General features: G+C 38.6%; 1 protein-coding gene and 1 long non-coding RNA gene across 8 annotated transcripts in view; one reads left to right on the top strand and one right to left on the bottom strand.

Moving 5' to 3' along the window:
• LOC127569031 (uncharacterized) overlaps nt 1-17,135 on the bottom strand; it is a 70,484-nt gene that overhangs the window by 4,122 nt on the left and 49,227 nt on the right. The window contains exon 2 of the long non-coding RNA XR_007956132.1: nt 3,217-3,269. This is a non-coding gene — a long non-coding RNA (uncharacterized LOC127569031). The remainder of the gene's footprint in view (nt 1-3,216; nt 3,270-17,135) is intronic.
• LOC127569028 (ras-GEF domain-containing family member 1C-like) overlaps nt 1-17,135 on the top strand; it is a 132,046-nt gene that overhangs the window by 86,606 nt on the left and 28,305 nt on the right. For 6 of the 7 annotated variants that reach the window (XM_052013288.1, XM_052013293.1, XM_052013292.1 and 3 more), the window contains 3 exons: nt 7,199-7,348; nt 9,829-10,011; nt 11,536-11,658. In XM_052013288.1, the coding sequence (XP_051869248.1) occupies nt 9,835-10,011; nt 11,536-11,658 (300 nt within the window). In that variant the 5' untranslated portion in view covers nt 7,199-7,348; nt 9,829-9,834. Of the gene's footprint in view, nt 1-3,575; nt 3,594-7,198; nt 7,349-9,828; nt 10,012-11,535; nt 11,659-17,135 lie in introns of those variants that run through there. The other variant, XM_052013294.1, reaches the window with a different exon arrangement.

Raw genomic sequence — 17,135 nt, 5'->3', positions numbered from 1 at the left:
CTTTCGCTGTAATAGCTTTCATTTGCAACAATGATCTGTTAATACGGGAATACATTTTGACGGAGTTTCACCGAAAACTAGAAAAGTGGGATGGCATTCCTGGTAGTCTGAACGTTGCTTTACTCTTAACTGGGTGATTGCAATTTACCAGTTGATTAATCTCATGACGCACTCCTGTTAATTACTTTTAATATTCTCTTATTCATTTTCTTCTTTTCCTGGTCTGGATAAAGTTAAAGCTTGTCTTGCTTTTTTTTGTGTTTTTGCTGTTACTTCTTGGCACAAGTATTGTAGAGTTTATATTTAAAGAAGGCAGCTTGCATTTTTTTTAGTTCTATACATCCATGTAAATCTTCACTTTGCCAAACAATTACTAGAGCTTTAGTTTCTAATCAGCTTCAGTTAATCAGTTTAACTTACTCAAGTAAAATTGTTCAAAGAAAAAAATATGTAACTAGTGAATGAGAAATCATATCCATATTGTTCCATTTATTGGTATATTTGTCACATTAGACCTGGGGGTTATTTTATTGAATCATGTGCATCATGTTGTCTTGTCACAATTAAACAACTGAGCTTCATGCCGGATCCAAAAAAATTCCTTCCCCTTTTTGTGATTCATTCAGATCAGCGTATTTGTTGCAACCATGTGCAAAATGCAAGAGGGAGGGACTGTGGATGTTCACTGAAAGGCATTTTCATAGCTAATGTAATCCTTTCTCCACTAAACATAAGAAAAAATCTTTTTTTTAAGTCACTTGTTGATAGAATAACAAAATGTCTAGACTATTGGAATCCTTGCAGGAGAGGCATACACAGGCACAATAAGGATGAAATCTGGCATAAAAGAAAGTAGTCAATGGTCACTATGGAGATTTAGGTCAAAGGGCTTGAATTTACTCAAGCAACAAACTCTTGAGATCCAGATTTTGAGGATTTCAAGATGAGAAATGATTTTATTGGCCAAAAGGGATTATTGACCAAGCATGCTGCAGTCAAGTGAAATCTTATTTCAATAACCTAAATATATTTAGGATTTGAGAAAAAAATAGTTTTTTTTTTCCTTTTACTCCAAATATCTGGTCTAACTCTTGCTAGCCTGCAGTGGAGTTGTTTCATGTGAGTACCATATTTTGGTCATTGCAGGATATAAAGGAAATCTTAGTCGAGTGATTGCATGGTTCCGTTAAATACTGTTGCATTATATACCAGACTCTTTTTTTAAGTAATAAAGTTCACAATTTGAGTGATGCACCATTTTAACCATATCAAAGTGGAAAATAATTTATATGTTCAGCTGAGTTATTTTTAGAATAGGAGATTTGATGCCAGTTCCCATTTTCAGAGAGCTGACTGGACCCAAGCAATTTTGTTTTATATTCTCCCTCAAGAGTAGTTATCTGTTAGTTCAATGGGCATTTTATTTAAAGATGGGAAAAATTGATGAAATTATTTTAACTTGTTATCCTGGCCAATATTTATTTCTCAGAAATGTTGATTATCATTGTGCTGTTTGTGCAAGTTTCATGTAACAAAACTAAATATTGCAGTGGAATCATCAAAGTATTTACTTTTCGTGATTTAGCTAGGATACCCCAATTAACTACTAAATAAATGATTGAACACAGTACAATTGGCTTTCCATTAACTAGCAATACAAATACTGATTATAGAATTGAGAAGGAACAAGATCAATATTTGTTCCGTGAGATTAACAAGTATAATGTTATCAAAGCCTTGTACACATGGTTTCCCTTGCTGATGTTTGTGACATGATTGTCCTGTTTTTTGAGTGGATCAAAGTATTCCAAGTGAGAGGAGCAGCTATGGTGACAAGTTGTGTTTGGTTTGCATAATCCAGAAAGTACCAATATTTTTTTTCTGTGATACTAATTTTTTTTATATACTACTTGTTTATAATTGTACCTCACTTGCTGACCAGGGGGTCTGAACACCAGGGTATTGACTGACACATCAGACAATTACAATCCAGGATTATGAGAAATCCCTGTAACAGCTGATTCAAGCCTACATGCTCTGGGTCATTTTCCCCATTCTTTGGGGTGTCTGGCAGAAGGGACACAATGTATAACCACCTTGAGGATGCTGTACCGTAGGACCTTGCCATGGATTAGAAAATTTAAAAAAAAGGAGAAAAAATCCAAATTGAAAAATCCAGTTGATACGTCATGCAGTTTATTTTAATTTAATTAAACTAAAATATGTGTTTGCTGTCCACAGTTATGACAAGGGATGAACAACCAGTTAGATTGCTTTAAGACTGAGACACCTGAACAACACATTCTTATATTACTACCTGTACAGATTCTTTTTAAGTTTATCATAATTTTCCCATAACATTTTTTTACAGGATTCTACAATGTGAGTTTTCACCATAAGAACTGCACTTTCACAATTGTCTTTAAAGCAGCAAATAAGCAATTTATTCACTTAGGGGTTTCCTGTTGGCAGTGTCATATTAGGACTAGTAAATAAGTTTAACTTTAAAAATTGTTTACCAATGTTCTAATTTGATGAGCACGCACTGGATTTTCAATTGGACGGGAGAGGTCTGGAGGGTTATGGACTGGGTGCAGGTCAATGGGACTAGCGGAATAACGTTTCGGCACAGACTAGAAGGGCCGAATGGCCTGTTTTCTGTGATGTAGTGTTCTATGGTTCTAAGATTTACACTCACATCCTCAACATTTTAATCAAATTGTTCTTCCTGTTTCAGGATGAGTGTAGAAGCATTTGTGGTCATATAACACTTAATTTCTTAAAATATGTTGCATTGCCACTTGGATGAGAATTCACACTGGTCAGTTGTCTTCCCAAGGAACGGAGAATTTTTTAAGTGAACAATGCATTCGCTAGGACAAAACATGGAGAGTGACAGCCATTTCCACAGAATTTTTTTTAAAATTCGAGGTCATAATCTAGTTCAGGATCTTCCAGCAGTATCCAGTCACTCCGAAGATTCTGTAGTTCTACAGTGTTTCCTTGGCCACTTAGACATGTCTATTCTCTGCATTGCAGTCAGGCCACTGGTTGGTGCCAAGCATTCCTTGACGGTGCTTTGCTTCAGTATTGCTGAGGCACTTCAACACCACCCAAAAGTAATATTTAATGCACTAAATCCCAGATTAATTATTTTTCATGAAAATGTAGTTATAGTTGGTTTTGTGAAATCATGTGTTACAAATGATCACTAACCTTGTTTGTTGATTCAGTTATTAGTAAGTGCAAATGACAATAGATGTTACGTTCTGGAAAAAAAAACAAACCATTAAAGTCTATTTTAAAACACAAACCTGTCATTTTGCCATCCAGTTTCAAATGATCCTGGCATTTTTGATATTCTTGCCACTTTGACATGAACATTTAAAATACATTTTGACACATCTAGTATTTTCTTGTTTTTCATTTTCTCTCAGCCCTTTAAGCTTGAAGGGTGATCTTGTACAATCAGCAGGAAACCATATCCAAAGGGTAGAAGAACCAGTGCCACACAGAGTAGGACCCCCACCCTGCATTCCCTTCAAGCACACCTCCTCAAGAGCACTGAATAATCCTCAGAACAGTAAAGTAAGGTAATACATCACAATAGCAACCAGTAACTCATTGTCTAACATGTTATTATTCAATGAAACAAATGATGAATGAGCCATAATACTAAAGAAACAAAGGACTGCAGATGCTGGAATCTAGACGGAAAACACTATGATGCTGGAGGAACTCAGCAGGCCAGGCAGCATCTGTGGAGAAAAGCAGGTGGTCAACGCTTCAGGTCAGGACCCTATTTCAGGACGGAAGATAGGAAAAAGGGAAGCCCAATATATAGGAGGGAAAAGCAGAGCAGTGATAGGTGGACAAAAGAGGGGAGGCAGGGTGGGCACAGGGTGGTGATAGGTAGATGCAGGTAAGAGATATTGATAGGCAGGTGTGTGGGAGGAGCGGAGAGCAGATCCACTGGGGGATGGGTCAAAGGAAAGGTGAGAGAGGATAAAAAAGTTAGAAAAAAAGAAGCTAGGAAAAGGGAGAAAGGAAGATGGGGGTGGGGTGGTGGCGGGAGGGGGGGCACGGGGGGTTGGAATTACCTAAAGTGGAGAGTTCAATATTCATCCTGTTAGGCTGTAAGGTTCCAAGACAGACAATGAGGTGCTGTTCCTCCAATGAGCCATGTGTGCAGTCACCAGGAGAGGTTTGGGAGGTGCAACAGTAGGACATGAGAGACCAGTTCCTCTCCAGCATCCTGATTTATTGGTTTGCATGATGGATAACTCCCAATACTGTACAAACTTTAGATAACACAAAATAAAGGAGAGATCACAGCAAACAAGCAAACTGTCCACTTAAAGACCTGCTGTTGTCAGTTAATCATCAAGGGGAATTCTTTTGGAGGAGGAAGAATGTTTACAATTGTTTGGCTACTTTAGGTTTTTTTAATTAGTAAAAGACTGATTAATTTTCTAATCAATAACAGAATGATTAATGAAAAACTACTTCAAATCCCTATCTAAAAGAAAAGCGATTTCTCCGGTTCATCATGTTTAATAGGATATCAGTTTGCTTTTAACTGAACCATAATTAGAGTTGCATCAACATGTTAATTAATTTGTATGACACCATTATCATACTTTTTTACTAATATACCAGAAGCCACAATATAGTGAAGATTTGAATTTAAAAACTGATATCTTAACTTCATTATTGTTAAAAGCTGACACAGAGTGTTTAATGGCTTAAAGGATAAATATTTAGTTGAAGTATTAATATATGCTCTGAAGGCACTTTTACTTAAATTAGTATAATCAGTCCCAACCGCACAATTTTCACATCATTGAAAGCACTTAAATAAGAACATACATTATAAATAGGAGTAGGCCATTCCGTCCTTCAAGCCTGCTCTATCATTCAATAAGATCATAGCTGATCATCCTCTTAACACTATTTTCTTGTCCTATACCCATCTCCCTTGATTCCTCTAAAATGCAGAAATACATTAATCTCACTTACAAATGGGAAATCTGTACATGAGTCCATGTCAGTAAAAACTTTTCTGAAGGCCTTGATTTGAAGTTGTACTGCTAGCAAAATAAATAAGAATGTGGCACATGAGACTTTTTTTTTGGAGATTACAACTTTCAATTAAGGGTAAGCGAAATCTGAAAACAAGCTTAAAGAAATGAACCTAAAGGTAGTTGTGCCTGTTACAGCCAGTTGGAATATATCAGTTCTTTTCTGAAACAGCTTTGAGGCACCTGGCTTTATTGGTGTCTTAATTGCATTGTGTGGATTCCAATTGTGTGGATCCTCCCGCAAGGATTCCAATAGTCTAGACATTTTGTTATTCTATCAACAAGTGATTTAAAAAAAGATTTTTCTTATGTTCAGTGGAGAAAGGATTAGATTAGCTATGAAAATGCCTTTCAGTGACCATCCACAGTCCCTCCCCCTTGCACTTTGCACATGGTTGCAACAAATACGCTGATCTGAATGAACCACAAAAAGAAGAAGGAATTTTTTTGGATCCGGCATGAAGCTCAGTTGTTCAATTGTGATAAAACAACATGATGCACATGATTTAATAAAATAACCCCAATGTATAATGTGACAAATATACCAATAAATGTAACAATATGGACATGATTTCTCATTTCTGACTTCTGCTGGCATTTAGTCGTCTACCAATGAGAATCACACCAAACTGGTCTGCTGATATGAGAACATAAGAATATAACAAAATAGAAAGAGTTGGCTGTTTGTCCCCTCAAGCCTGACTTGCCATTCACTGTTTTCATAACTGATCTGCCCAAGGCTTCATCTCCTCTTTTGTGCCAGTTTGCCATAGCCCTCAATTCCCTGATCTTTCTAAAGTTTTTATTTGGTTCCTCTTTAAATATTCCCAATGATCTAGCCTCCAGACCCTCCAGGGCACAGAATTCCAGAGATTCACCACCATCTACAAGAAGTTCCTATATACCTCAGTTTTAAATCTTGTAACTATGCCCCCTCATATGAGTTTCTCCCACGAGCGGACACATCTTGACGTCTCCCTTGTTGTGCCCCTTAAGGATCTTGTATGTTTCATTAAGATCACCACTCATTCTTCTCAAAACAAAATATAGATCTAATTTCTTTAGACCTCATTAAGCTAGAAATGCTTGCAAACAGCATTTGCAACCTCAGATGGTTTGGTGGTTATGGCAAAACTGCAAGTTGTCAAAATGTTGCTGTGGTCAAATGCTTCTCCTACTGTCATTTTTTTAAAATCTAAATTCTTTTTTTAAATTTGTTTTTTGTCATTTGGATCATGTCAAAGTACATTGTGGAACAGCAAATAAAGAATTTTACATGTTAATGTACAGGTTTAAAGCACAGAGTGCTGGAATTCATGGTGTCCTGATTTAGATGCTATGAAAATTCATAACTAAATGTGAACATGTAAGGCCAGTACCTCAGAAAAATGTATACCTGAGAACTTTTGCATTTAGTTGGCTGTAAGACTCTGCATGCCATAGACTTGCCTTATAACGAGGACAATTATTTCCATTTGTAAAGCATCTTTATGACTAATCCTAAATGTTCCCAGATTTGCTATTATGTGTAATACTTTTACAAGTCAGACCCAACAGAGATTACAAAGATCCGAAGTACTTTCGTTTAGACCCAAAACTGGGATTTAATCTGTCCTCACAAAACACACCAATCTCCAAATTACCTCACAATACAGCCTGTTAATGGGGAGGAAAATTCGCTTTGCTTGCTAGTGCTAAATATGTGCAAGAGTACTTATCTCCTCACATTCACTTCCATTGAAGTTAAAGCAATGTATAAAGTATGATTGTAGATTAAACATAACTGTTTAAGTATTAGAGAGAGTTAAAAGGGAAAAATTGTGAACTATTAACAAGAAACAGCATGCTTCTTTTGTACTCAAGATGCACAATATGAGGGAGATCTGTTTCCCGTGTTTAGGGATCTCAAGAATGATGGATGTGTGGTCCCTGCTGGCAGCAGGACAGCTCAGCCACCATATTGGAGCTATTTTATCTGTGAAACAAAGTGAGCCTCGAGAAATCCCTGTCATTTTTGAAAATTAACAGACATTCTAGGTCAAACCTGAAGAGTTTCAAGGTCTGAAATTCAGCAGCAACTTGCACATGTAAACAAAATCAAGTCCTTGTCATTGCAGGTCGGGACCGTCACTTCAATCAGCATCTCCAATGATGGTGCCAACTGCAGCAGCGTAAATGTCCAAAAGCTTACCGATGGAGGCATACAACAGTTATGGCTATCTGTAGCTTGAGTAGTAAGAGTTGCACTCCTACCTGTCTTCAAATAGGTCAGTATATAAACTTGTTTTCTTTGGCTCATGTGTCTTTTGAACCAGGGTTCAAAACCATGTTGACTTTATGTTAAGGTTCATTCGTGAAGATGGTGAGAAATTTCAGTAGGAAAACATTTCAGTGTTAAAGTTGTCTAATATCTGCCTTGTGTTGAGCCATAAACCTTTTGAACTCAGTTTTGATGCCAAGTATTTTGTCATATCATTTTTGCTTTCCCCTTCACAAACTGCTCCCTCACATCCTTCTGACTGCATTTGAAACTGATCCAGACAGTCTGCATCTTGGTGTCATATTTGCCTCAGAGTTGAATTTCAGTTCTTATAACCATGCTATCAGTAGAACTGCCCAATTCTGCCTCTGTAATATAACCTGCCTGTGTTGCTGCCTCATTCTAGTGCCACTGTTACCTTTAGATTTAACTATTCCTTTCTTCTTCCTGGGCAGGTTCTCTGGTGGTTGATGAGGCCATTGTGGGAACCACATAGATAGGGAAGATGGTGGTTGACGGAGTGAGGTGGGGGTTGTTTATGTGTTTTGTAAGATGGTCCACTCCTTCCATTTAAGATGGCCTCAGGGTTCTCAATATCATCCCAAATGCTCATTCTTCCTTCTTCACTTTGAGTGGTTGCGGGTCAGAAAATTCCCAGGGGTCAGAGGAGATGGTGCATTTCTTTAAGGAAGCTTGAAGCATATCCACGAATCATTTCCTCTGCCTAGTAATCTATTCTCAATACAGAGCCAAGAACAGATGATTCCAACACATTATTGGCTGGCCACTTGTTCCACACTTCCTAACCTTGAGGTTATCCAAGTCCTGTTCACCACCCCCCACCCCATTCCACTGAATTTGCTGATCTACACTGGCACCCAGTTAAGCAATGGATTGACATTAGAATTCTCACCCTCATTTGCAAATCCACCAAGAGTCTCGTCTCCCTATATCTGTAATCCTCTTCAACTCTATAATCCCCTGAGATATCTGTATTCCTCTAATTCTGATCATTCATTCAGCTCCATATTTAATCACCTCACCATTGCCTGCAATGCTTTCATCAACCAAAACTATTAGCACTGGAGTTCCCATGCTAAACCTTTCCACATCCTTTCTCTTCTGAGGTTCCATTAAACCTAGGTCTCTTTTGGTCACTTTCCCTCAACACCACTTTATGCCAACATCTTATAAGGTTTGGCATTGAGGTTGTACTGATAGTGCATCTCTGAAGCACTTCGGATGCTTATGTAAAGGTGCATATTAATAGAAGTTATTATTTTGCCTACAAAGTTTTCTAAGAAGATCAAAAATAAACATTGATTTAATACATTAGCTATTTTGTGTTTAAAATATATAGGACTAGAAATATTAATATTTACCTGGTATGGTATATAAAGAAAAAATAGATTTATTTTTGTTTTTTTGAAAAAATTAAACATATTCCTTTCCAGTCAAAGAATATGAATCATCTACAGGTTGCAGAAATATTGTCACCAAACCATCCCATGCTTCCAACCAAAGAGCTGCTTCCAATCAAAGAGCTGCTTCCAAACTCTTACCACCATTTGGATGAAACTTAAACTGGGGCTTAAACTTGAAACTTAAAATATGGTAAATACGATTACCAATAAATCCGGTGGGGAATTTAGGAGAAATTTGTTAAGAATGTGGAATTTGCTACTACAAAGAGTAGTTAAAATGAATACTTCTGATAATTGAAGGGGAAATTGGATAAGAACATGAAAAAGAAATGATATAGGACATACCCATGGTGATGGAGGAAGAGGGGCTGGAGGTTAATGTGGAGCATACAGTAAATGCCAGTGTAGATCAATGCAGTCAAAGGGCCAATTCATTGCTGAAAAATCTTTATATTTTTTCTCACCATCACTCCCTGAAAGTGGGGTTCTATTGGATTGCTTAACTGCAGCTGAAAATTTTAATTGGACAATAGATGGAAAATGGATTAGCAGAAATAAATCTAGGAGGGACAAAGAGTGATTATGATGCAGGAATACCTTTTTATTTACTTGAAATATCCAAATGTACAAATATTCAAAAGAAACTTAAACCTTAATGGTAATAAGCGTACTAGTAACTGATATATATTGTTTGAGTAATATCTGATATGGAATAAAAGAGACAAAAGCAAAGTTGTATCAGCATAGTTCCTTCATTGTGTCATTTCAATACTGGTGATGTTGACAGCTAAAAGGAAGAACAGAAGGAGCTTGTTTAACTCTGAATGGTTTTGCAATTCATTTTAAAACACTGTTTCACTTTGGATCTGAGAATTGACATTGTAACAAATAAAATGGTGTGGTGCGAGGGGACTTTAGTTTTACAATTTGAAACAGTTTCATTTGGAAGAAAAATAATGTATTATGTGGGGGGGGGGGGGGGGGGGGGGGGTTTCCTGAAAGAAAATTTTGCAAATAAACCGGATGTCTTTCTTTACTCTTGTGGATTTGTCTCCATTCACAGGAAGGCATGCCACAAACATTGACCTCTTCAAGTATGTTTAATACCAGTGGCTTTAGCCATCAACTTCACCCAACCAAAGAAAATGAACATGGAAGATTGATATTTCAGGATGGTAACCTTATCTCTGCATCTTTAGACGCTTTGATTGAGCATCTCATCCCTACAGTTGATTATTATCCTGAAGTAAGTATCTAGAAACTTTATGGATTTCTGGGACTGCAGGAGGACTGGATATTAATGCTCATGAACCAGGAGGTGGTACTTTCAGTCCTCCCACCACCCCACCCCCCACCCTTGATTTTCTTCAAAGAACAGTTGCTGGGCACTCCAAGTAAAGGGTTCACAGAGAATTGTAGAAGGTCTTTGGGTATCCGGTGATGAACCAAGGAAACAAAGGCAAGTTAAAATCGAGCCTTTTATGCTGTCATCATCAACCTGAAGACCTCAATCTTAACAACTGATACGTAGCTAACAGAAGTTCCCAGCTCTTCTGCCAGTCTGAGGTCTTAACAGGGGTAGATCTATGTTGTAGCAAAAAATAATTTCAGGCACTCTTGGCTCTGGAAGCAACAGCGTGCTACAAAGGCAGTGCCTCTGTCCAGCACCACAGCAGAGGGAAGACCTGAAAATCCTATGGTCCAATTTATATTGATTATTGATTGTAATTGTTGGTACAGCAGTTCTCTTTTCTCATAAATTAGTTTTTTTTGTGTCTATCCACGGCCAGGACTATTTCCCATCCCTGCAGTATTGTTAATCTTCCATATCCACATATCTTTGTTTCTATTTCAAACATAATTCCTGTTTTCATTACTTCCTGCCTCAATTCTTCTCACCAAACTCTTAAACAAGTGTTTACAGAAATTATAATTTATGTAAAGCAACTTCAACTGCATTCTGTTCCTAGGCAAGTGCTACTCAATCATAATGCTCTCCTCAAGCAGCCACTATTGATTCCTTGTTTGAAGCATGCAATTGGAAATCAGCAAGTTCATTTTCAAATCGCCTTATGGCCTCTGCGACTGTCTCCAACTCCTAACTTCTAACTGCAATCTAACTGTATAGCAGTTCTGCAATTGCTGTACTGCAATCTAACTTCCAACTATAATCTAACTTCTAACTGCAATGGGCAGGCACAGTAGTGTAGCGGTTAACGTAACGCTTTACAGCGCCAGCGACCCGGGTTCAATTCCGGCCACTGTCTGTAAGGAGTTTGTACGTTCTCCCCGTGTCTGCGTGGGTTTCCTCCGGGTGCTCTGGTTTCCTTCCACGTTCCAAAGACGTACGGGTTACGAAGTTGTGGGCATGCTATATAGGCGCCGGAAGCGCAGCGACACTTGCGGGCTGCAAAAAGATGCATTTCACTGTGTTTCGATGTACATGTGACTAATAAAGATATCTTAATCTTTCTCTCTCCATTCATTCCAGCATGAGTAACACAACCTTCTGCTATCTTGGCCCAGTTCTCTAAATTCTTTTCCACTGTTGCACCTCATAATTTTGGCTATCAAAATTGTCCTCCAAACATCCCTTAACCTTTCTATTCCTTCTCATGCAGTTTCTGCAGTGTGAAATGATTTGGATGTTTGCCTTGTTAAAGTCGCCATATAAAAGACCCCATTGTACACTTGCTCAGTAACAATAGCACAGAGAATGCATGCACTGCAGATACTTTAATAATGTTAAAATGTGTATTTTTTCTTGCAGAAAGCATATATATTTACATTTCTACTAAGTTCAAGATTATTCATCGAACCCCAGGAGCTTTTATCAAAAGTTTGTCACATGTGCATTGAGCAGCAAAATCTTGATGAGCCAGAGCTTGACAAGGTCAGTTATTTTTAAATACATGTTTAAAATTTCTTTTAACAGTATTCTAATTGTACCATTGGAATAAAACTGCATTTCTCATTTAAAATAAAATGCTTCTTATTGCCAATTCTGTTTCCATTGTTGCTAATTAATTTGAATTTAACATAAACTGTTGTTAACAATAATCTTTTATACTTTAATGAAAAGCAGTAGAACTTGAAAGAAATTGTTCAAGCTCCATGATAGCAATGTCATACATATCATGGGGTGAATACCTTCAATAGTTTCACCATATTTCTGGTGCATAATTGAATAAAAGTAATTTTGTGGCAGCACATTCAAAGCAATGTTGTTTGTTTAACTTTATGTAAAAAAATTGAGGTCCAATCAGAGTTCATCTTCTCCTCCTTTCTCCTCATTAGTTTACCAAAAGAGTGGCTTGCTTGCCTTGAGGAGGCAGATGAAGTTTCACTAGATTAATTCCTGGATGAGGAGGGCTGCCCTTAGAATGAGTGGATAAAACTGACCTTCCTGTACAGAAGTTGAGGAGAATGAGAGGTGATCTCAATGAGATGTTTAAAATTCTTGGGAGCTCTTGACAGGGTAAATTCTGAAAGGTTGTTCATGGTGCAGAATGAGTGGTCACAGGCCAGATGTAAGAGGTCAGCCATTAGAAACAAATTGAGGAGAAATGCTTGGGTTGTGAATCTTTGGGATTCCCTTCCCCTTGGATGCTCAGTTGGGAAAAAAAATTATACAGAGTTTTGGGCATGGAGGGAATTATAATATGAGGGTGGAGCAGGAAAGCAGAGCTGATGTAAAAGATCAGCCAAGGTCTCACTGAATGGCAGAGTAACTCTGTTGGCCACTGAGAGTAATGAAGCAGAGTTAAAAGCTCTTCTTCTCAACACCTTTGTGGTAGATCCTTGTTCTTTTTTTGGCTGATGCTGTCGGGTGCTCATTTGGTAAGTATTCCTAGAAAGTGGGGAAAAAAAGAGACAATACGCCGTATTCTCCTCTATGTACCTCCAAATATTAGTGTGTCCAACTGCAGGTCAACTGCTGGCCATTTCTTCTCTACCTACGATTGATAGTGCTTGATCATAGTATCTTGGCTAACTTCTTTTAACTATCCATGTCTCCACCACTTGTTGGAGCAGACTCGATGGGCCGAATGGCCTAATTCTGCTCCTTTGTCTTGTCTTGTGATCTTGTTGAACGGGCACTACCCAGAAAACAACAGCAACCATACTGGATCATTCCTAATTAACTCTTATCTCCATTCTATTGCCTCCTACTTCTACAACACCAGCATTTCTTATTTCACAAGAATGTGGTGATACTATCAGAGCCGTCGCTGCATGTGGATGAACTCCTCCTTGGGCTATCAGCTCTGGGAGGGTTTCGTGAAAGTCCCACCCTGCCAAAACTCCACTCTTGGAGAGAATTCCAGTCAACTTACCTGACAATGAACTGAGCGAACCAAGCAATTTATTAATTACCTCCCATTCACTTTATATGATGCAAAATTTTTGAAAAGAGAACAGATCTTTTCAAGACAATCACAAGAGAGACTGCAGATGCTGGAACCTGGAGCAATAAACAAATTGCTGGAGGAACTCAGTGAGTCAGGCAGCCTGTATGGAGGCAAAGATTCAGTTGACGTTTCGGGTCGAGACCCTGCATCAGGACCCGATGCAAGGTCTCAACCTGAAACGTCGACTATTCCTCTGCCTCCACAGATGCTGCCCAACCCACTGAGTTCCTCCAGCAGTTTGATTTTTGCTCTGGAACTTTTAAAGGTTGAAGTTAAATTCCTAAGCATCCACCACATTATACCCATGCAGCATGGCATTTTCTTCAATGTAAAGGTGATAGGATCCTTGTAAAAGCGAGGCCAGGATCGTGAGGGATGTGGGATGGTTCATTCAGCATACATGCGAGAACACACAGTTCTCAGAAGTGTATCAGAATACCACTTAAGTATCTTTTGTGGTAACACAACTATCTCAAATATTAAATATTGTAACATTTTGTATAATTATATTAGGATTTTGTTTTTCAAAAATTGATGGATGTTGGGTGGTATGGTTGGAGGCTGGTATGACTAATCACATGGCCATATAAATGAGGCGGCTGAAACAAAGTGGTAAATATTGCTATCCAGATTATTAGTATTCATAACTCCTCACACATTAGTGCAAGTAAACATAATTCATTATGACATTGAAGGCTAAAATTTTTTTTGAAATTTTGTAAATTGATAAGGCTGGGTGAAATGGGATTGTATCAAAATTATAAATCGAACATTTGCAAATGATGAATGCCTGTAATCAGACTTAGAGGGGCTAAAGCTCTGGGTCCAGGTGGACTAATTTCACACGTAACAAAAATTAACTGGTAAAGGTTAAAGGGTCAGAGGCATACAGCTAATGTTACTAATTTGAAAAAAATAGAAATTTGATTTTTTTTCTGGAATGAAATGTAATAACCACTTCTGAGCCATTTTGTGTCACTCTAGAAAATTGACAGGGCATATTGTTAGTCACTCTTGTGCTCCTGAAACAATTTTCCTATCAGGAATGCATGGAATGATCCCATCCCCCATGCAACACTAGTTTTGGAGCTCCACGGGAAATTTGGGTGATGTTTTTCCAGGAGCACCTATTATTGGGTACTCCAAGGGGAACTATGTCACATTAATACAATGACAGACTGAGATCGTTCCATGTTCGTAAATTACTTATCTTCAGTTTCACCTCACTCCCATCCCCAAACTCCATTGCACCTTACCTCCAACCTCATGATCCATTCAGCCAAAGGCTTTAAAGCCCCTGATGTGGCAGTGCGTAAACCCATGATTGCTTGAGCCAAAGACTCCATTCCACCGTCCTCACCATCCACCCGCGCCCCCCCCCCCCCACCTCCTCCCTGGCCTCTCACCACCATCCAAACATTGCTGGTCTCCTAATCACAACACATTATGTACCAGTTATCCTGAACCTTCACTTTGAACTGAATACTAGCAAGCACACTTTTTATGCTGAAACTGCAATGCCTAGCTAATTGCACCTGAGGCTTGAATAGTAATGTTACAATTGTGTGGCTTGAATTTCTGGACAGGCAAATGTAGCACCAGTATTCGAGAAAGGAGAGAGAAGAAACAGACAGCTACGAGCCAGTTAACCTGACATTAAGTATCAGGTAAATACTGAAGTCTATTATGAAGGAAGTAACCTGATTAAACAGTCAGTTTGGTTTTATAAAGAGGAAATGGTGTTTGACAAATGTATAAGAGTATTTTGAGAATCTGAAAAGCAGGGTAAGTAAAAGGGAATAAAATGTATATTTACATTTTCAAAAGATGTTAGATAAGGTCCCACATAAAACATAGTTTCTCAAGAGAAAGACTCATGAGGTTGGAGAACTATTATTTTGGACAGAGGATAAATTAACAAACTGAAAACATGAAGTAGGTTGGTTGAATTTAACTAATGGGATCAATGACTGGGTCTCTACTAGTTACAATCTACATTAGTAACTTTAAAGGGAACCGGTTTTCAAGATTGCTGATGAAAAAAAGCCTAGTGAGAAAGTAAGCTGTGAAGTGAATGCAAAGGGATATAGACAGGCCAAGTGATCATAATGTGGGCTGATGGATATGTGAGCAGATGTGGAATTATTCAATTTAATAAGAAATGTTGTTCTGATTGAAAGCTTCCATTAAATATTGGTGCTTGGACAGATATGAATTTCCTTGCATATGAATTGCAAAAGTGAATATGCAGGTACAACACGTAATTAGGAAGCTGAATGATTTCTTGGCCTAATTTGAGACAGAGTTGTACAGCACAGAAACAGGCTATTCAGTACTCCCGTTTGTTTGGATTAAGCCATAAGAAACTTTTATTTAAAATTCATCAAAATTGAATGTAGATGGCAATAGTTATGATCAATCCTGAAATATCCCTGCATGGCCATTGCGATGGAGATGGAGTGCAAGAGTGTTTCTAGAGGCTGTTCATGGCACACATCAACTCCCGCCTCCCAGGCAACCTCAACCCACTACAATTTGCCTACTGCCGAAACAGGTCCACAGCAGATGCCATCTCCCTGGCCCTACACTTATCTCTGGAGCATCTGAATAGTAAAGACACCTACATTAGACTTCTGTTTATTGACTATAGCTCTGCCTTCAATACAATAATTCTAAGCAAACTCATCTCCAAACTCCTAGACCTGGGACTCAATACCTCCCTGTGCAAATGGATCCTTGATTCTTGACCAACAGACTGCAATCAGTAAGGATAGGCAGCAACACCTCCGCCAAGGTCATCCTCAACACTGGTGCCCCACCAGGCTGCATCCTCAGCCTCCTACTCTACTCCCTATGTACTCACAACTGCATGGCCGGGCTCTGCTCTAACTCTTATCTACAAGTTTGCAGATGATACCACCCATATCTCAAATAATGATGAGTTGGAGTACAGGAAGGAGTTAGAGAGCCTAATAAAATGGTGTCATGACAATAATCTTGCCCTAAATGTCAGCAAAACAAAAGAACTGGTCATTGACTTCAGGAAGGGGGTAGTGCACATGCTCCTGTTTACATCAACGGTGCTGAGGTCTAAAGGGTTGAGAGCTTCAAGTTTCTAGGAGTGAACATCACCAATAGCCTGTCCTGGTCCAATCACGTAGCCGCCACAGTCGAGACAGTTCACCAGTGCCTCTACTTCCTCAGGAGGCTAAAGAAATTTGCATGACCCCTTTGACCCTCACCAACTTTTATCGATGTACCATACAAAGCATCCTATTCGGATGCATCATGGCTTGGTATGGCAACTGCTCTGCCCATGACCGCAAGAAACTTCAGAGAGTTGTGGACACAGCTCAGCACATCATGGAAACCAGCCTCCCCTTGGTGGACTCTCTCTACACTTCCTGCTGCCTTGGTAAAGCAGCCAGCATTATCAAAGACCTCAGCCACTCAGGTCATTCTCTCTTCTCCCCCCTTCCATCGGGCAGAAGATACAAAAGCCTGAAAGCACGTACCACCAGGCTGAAGGACAGCTTCTATCCCACTGTTATAAGACTATTGAATGGTTCCCTAGTACGATAAGATGGACTTTGACCTCACAATCTACCTCATTATGGTCTTGCACCTTATTTAATACCTGCACTGCACTTTCTCTGTAACTGTAACACTTTATCCTGCACTTTGGTATTGTTTTACCTTGAACTACCTCAATGCACTGTTGTAATGAATTGATCTGTATGATCAGTATGCAAGACAAGTTTTTCACTGTACTTCAGTACATGTGACAATAATAAACCAATTTACCAATTTAGTGCTAAATTTGTAAAGATTAGTAACTAAAGGTGATAAGGTTACATGTGGAATACTGAATACAATTTTAGTCTCTTTATCTCAGGAAGGATTTATTTATTTTGGAGGCAGTGTGGTAAACAATCTAGTTCTAGATTGATTCCTGGAA

Source organism: Pristis pectinata, chromosome 4, assembly GCF_009764475.1.
Source record: "Pristis pectinata isolate sPriPec2 chromosome 4, sPriPec2.1.pri, whole genome shotgun sequence".
Taxonomy (NCBI): Eukaryota; Metazoa; Chordata; class Chondrichthyes; order Rhinopristiformes; family Pristidae; genus Pristis; species Pristis pectinata.
The sequence above is the reverse complement of the archived record's forward strand: the minus strand, read 5'-3'. Positions and strand labels throughout refer to the sequence as shown.